The sequence below is a fragment of the Etheostoma spectabile genome, chromosome 6 (assembly GCF_008692095.1).
Source record: "Etheostoma spectabile isolate EspeVRDwgs_2016 chromosome 6, UIUC_Espe_1.0, whole genome shotgun sequence".
Classification (NCBI taxonomy): Eukaryota; Metazoa; Chordata; class Actinopteri; order Perciformes; family Percidae; genus Etheostoma; species Etheostoma spectabile.
In genome coordinates this window covers 12,585,465-12,589,389 of record NC_045738.1, presented here as the reverse complement: position 1 = coordinate 12,589,389, position 3,925 = coordinate 12,585,465, and the positions used below count along the sequence as shown (strand labels likewise).

Here is a 3,925-nt window from a genome sequence, read left to right as displayed (position 1 = left end):
CTCTCCCATTCAAAAGGCCATTTGACCGAAAACGAGAATACGGTAAATCTTAAAAGTGGCGATTCCGTCCTAATTATGCGTTTGACTCCGGTCCATTCTGAAAAACACCCAGGGTTACAATTTGGCGAGAGTTACGCTTTAAGTTCAGCTCATTAATAATACAGAAGTGTACTGTACATAGCATTACAAATATTATTTATTTGTTATTGTTTATGTTTTGTATTTTAGTTCTAATACCTTTTATTTGTTCTATTTGTATTCCATTTCATTCTCTAGTGGTCAAGATTTGATCTAATTTAAACTTGATTTTCCTATGTAAAACACTTTACAACTCCGTTTTGAAAAGGGCTTTAGAAATAAAGTTTATTGTTATGCTTTCATTATTATAGGGGCGGCCTGTAGCTCACCCAGTAAGAGCGTGCGCCCCACGTAGTCTGAGTACTGCAGTGGCGCAGGTTTGAATCCGACCTGCTGCCCCTTGCTGCGTGTCATCCCCCATCTCTCTCCCCCTTTCCTGTCTATTCACTGTCACTATATAATGAAGAGAAAAAATCCAAAATATAATCTAAAAAAAAAAAAAAAAAAAGAATTCCTGCAGAAATGGCACACAATCACAGTTTGTTGTTGAAAGGTACCTGGTGTCTCTTCACTTCCTAAAACCTATCCTATGGCCTTGATAAAATTGATGATCACTTAATCCAATACTTCTATTTAAATTATTCTTTAGCGTCACATTAAATATATATATTACCTTTAAACAGTTCAGCGGTCTCACACTGGCCAGCAGGTGGCATGATGGTGTCCCACTAGAAGTTACCCCCCTCCAGTGAGAACTTGGAAAGGGCCTCCTGCAGCTTGTGGTGCTCCTCTTCTACAGTCTGCCACACACAAAATCAATATCACCGTAGGAACTGAGGACAGACATCGTGCTGTGCGTGCGTGCGCGCACGCACACACACACACAACACAACACACACACCCACACACACACACCACACACACACACACACACACCCACACACACACACACACACACACACCCACACACACACACACACACACACACACACACCACACCAAAGAACGCACAGACGCGCACGCCGCACACCCTCTTCCCCCTCCTCCTCCTCCTCCTCCTCCTCCTAACATCCTCTTCGTCTCCCTCGCTGCTTCACTGACACATCCCATTGCAAGCACTGGGCATAATAGCCATTTTCAGAGAAGTCCAATTTCACAAAGCAATTTTCAGCCAAGCAATAACAGCAGTGGTTAAATGGTTTTCTGTTCTCTAGTTTCTCTTTTGTGCCATTTTGGCCCCATTTGTCCAAAGTATACCACAGCTCACTCCTTACTTAAGTTATCCTCAGTGAAATCCTAGACGCCCAACGGCGTGTCTCTTTCCAGTCGGCTCCCACCTTTTGTTATGTCTCTCATCTTTATTTGCCCCTTTCATACTACCTGCTTGTTGCTTAACTCTATATTCTCATCTCTCTCTCTCTCTCTCAGTTCACCTCCCCTCACCTTTAGTCTCTTTAGTTGTTCCTCCAGACTGCGGAGCCTCCTGCACACTTCCTCCATCCTCTCCTGGGACAACACCAGGGGCGCACTGATGCTCCTCTCCTCCTCTCCCTTCGTCCCCCCTCCTTCTTTTTCACAAGAGTTATTGCTCTCCTCCTCTGCTCCCCTGTCTGTGGCCTGGCTTTCTTCTTTGGAGGGAGAGACTCAACTTAGATGGTTCATCACTCAGTTTTGTTTTGAATTGCTGTACATTCTGACCAGTAAAACTGATATTTAACACTAGTAAAACCTTGGATTGTGAAGTTTCTTGGTCACAGTGTTATGTCCTTTTTTGTGAGAAAAAATATAAAGCCAAAACAATGTTAGGACATTTAACACAGCTAAGAAGCTATACAACCAAAACGGAACATGATGTTTAAAGTAATAGTTTGACGTTTTGGCAAATACATTTGCTTATCTGAAGAAGATTGATGAGATGATTGATACTAGTCTCATATCTATTAGCTGAATGTGAAGCTAAAGCCAGCAGACACTTAGCTTAGCTTAGCATAAAAGACTAAAAACAGACAGAAACAGGCGTTAACTGCTAGCCTGGTTCCATCCAAAGCCTACCAGCACCTCGGAAGGTCACTAATTAACACATTATATCTTGCTTATTTTAACCGTCCAAAAAAACAAAGAGGAAAAATGACACTTTATGGTTATAAGCAGTGCCTGGTGTTTTAACTTCACAGCAATAATTTCAGGAAGTCATTGCTCACAGCCAACAAAAGGTCTGGCATACTACCTGTAACAAAGCAACTTGCAATTTTTACTTACTTAAGAAAGTGAATAAGATTTATTTCCAAAATTTCAAAATATGTCTTTAAAAAAACACAAATGCCTACCTGTTGACTGACAGCTATCCATTTCTTGACTGGGCCTCTCTGATTGCTCCTCTCCATTTTCTTCATCAGGCTGTGAGTCTACTGACAGACTAATGCTGCCGACCAACAGCCTTTTCAGCAACATGACTAACACAGGAGACACATTTATTAGGACAGGCAAGCTACTGTGAAAGAAAGGGAAAACAGTTATACAAACAAACATCTATATAAGCACCCTCATTCACCTTCATCCAAAGCGCTGTTGGCCACCTTCTCTTGATCGCTGTTGGAGTGGCCTATCAAGTCGAAGCCTTTGTCTGACAGGAAATCAATCAGCCTGTGTCTGGGGTCTGATGACTTGTCATCCGTCCACTTGCTGTCCTTATCTCGATCTACAGACAGACTTAAGGCTTAACTTTGGCTCCAGCTTTCACAAATGTGTAACGATAACAAATTTGGACTGTTTATTAAGTGTTCAGCACATAAAGCGCTGCGGTCTCACCACTGCTGCTTTTCAAACCCCCATTCTCAGTCGGGCTCAAAGGGGCAGTCAGTCTGACAGAGAGAAAATGACAGAAGAAATGAGATATTTTAAGATGGGTGAACTTTGGCAGGCGCTGAACATGTCTTGCTCTTTCAATAAATGTGTAAGCACGCATGCATGTGCCCACACACAGACAGACACATACGTAGAGGGACTGAAAGAAGCTCCTCCACTTCCAGGAGGCAGTGTCAACCTCGTGGGTGCTCCACTCTTCTTCAGATCATCCACTGCTGACTTTATGACATCAGTCCAGCTGTAAACACAAACACACACACAACAATTCAGAGTACAATTCATGCTATGATTTACCTTCTGAAACAAATGTGTTTATTTCTCTCTAAGACTTACATTTTCCTCTCCCCAATAGACTGAGCCACCAGTTCATAAATCTGAGCACCGCTTTCCCAGGTAAATATCACATAAAAGGCCTTCCGATCTGACAGAATAAGAAAAAAACAGCATTGGAAGGTTGAATGCTATTGATCCGACAATGGAAGACCATATTTGTCTGTGAAACTACTGTACTGTACTATAAAAACAGTCCATGTACTGTTGTGTGCGGCTTACCTGTGGCCACCTCACGTAGGAAGACGGAGTCCAGCTTGATGATGGGGCTCAGCATCTGCTTACCCTCTTGCACAGCGATGTTACTCTTGCTCTGGCATTTGAGGACCATCTTGTCGTCCTGCCTCTGTAGGAGCACCAGCAGGTCCCCAAGCAACACACACTGCACCTCTGAGAGACAGGAAGGAGCAGGAGTAGGATGGTGAAGGGGAAAAGATAAGGACTATGCGCTTTCTCAATCCCTCATAGGCCATTATTTATGTGCATGGCTTCATTACTTCATATTGCTCTTTTTAGATATGTATATTTATCCTTTAACGTATTTATTACCAAAAGAGTATGGACTTGATTGTTAATTGAGGTTAGGTTATTGAATTGAACTGGATTTTTAAAAAAGGAAGTTAAGGGGGAAGCCAATGTGATTTAGAAAAAA

General features: G+C 42.4%; 1 protein-coding gene across 1 annotated transcript in view; it reads right to left on the bottom strand.

Moving 5' to 3' along the window:
• arhgef1 (Rho guanine nucleotide exchange factor (GEF) 1) overlaps window positions 1-3,925 on the bottom strand; it is a 45,438-nt gene that overhangs the window by 4,063 nt on the left and 37,450 nt on the right. The window contains 8 exon segments of the mRNA XM_032518863.1: window positions 778-878; window positions 1,522-1,706; window positions 2,406-2,531; window positions 2,630-2,776; window positions 2,887-2,939; window positions 3,074-3,181; window positions 3,277-3,364; window positions 3,496-3,663. Of these exon segments, the coding sequence (XP_032374754.1) occupies window positions 807-878; window positions 1,522-1,706; window positions 2,406-2,531; window positions 2,630-2,776; window positions 2,887-2,939; window positions 3,074-3,181; window positions 3,277-3,364; window positions 3,496-3,663 (947 nt within the window). The 3' untranslated portion in view covers window positions 778-806.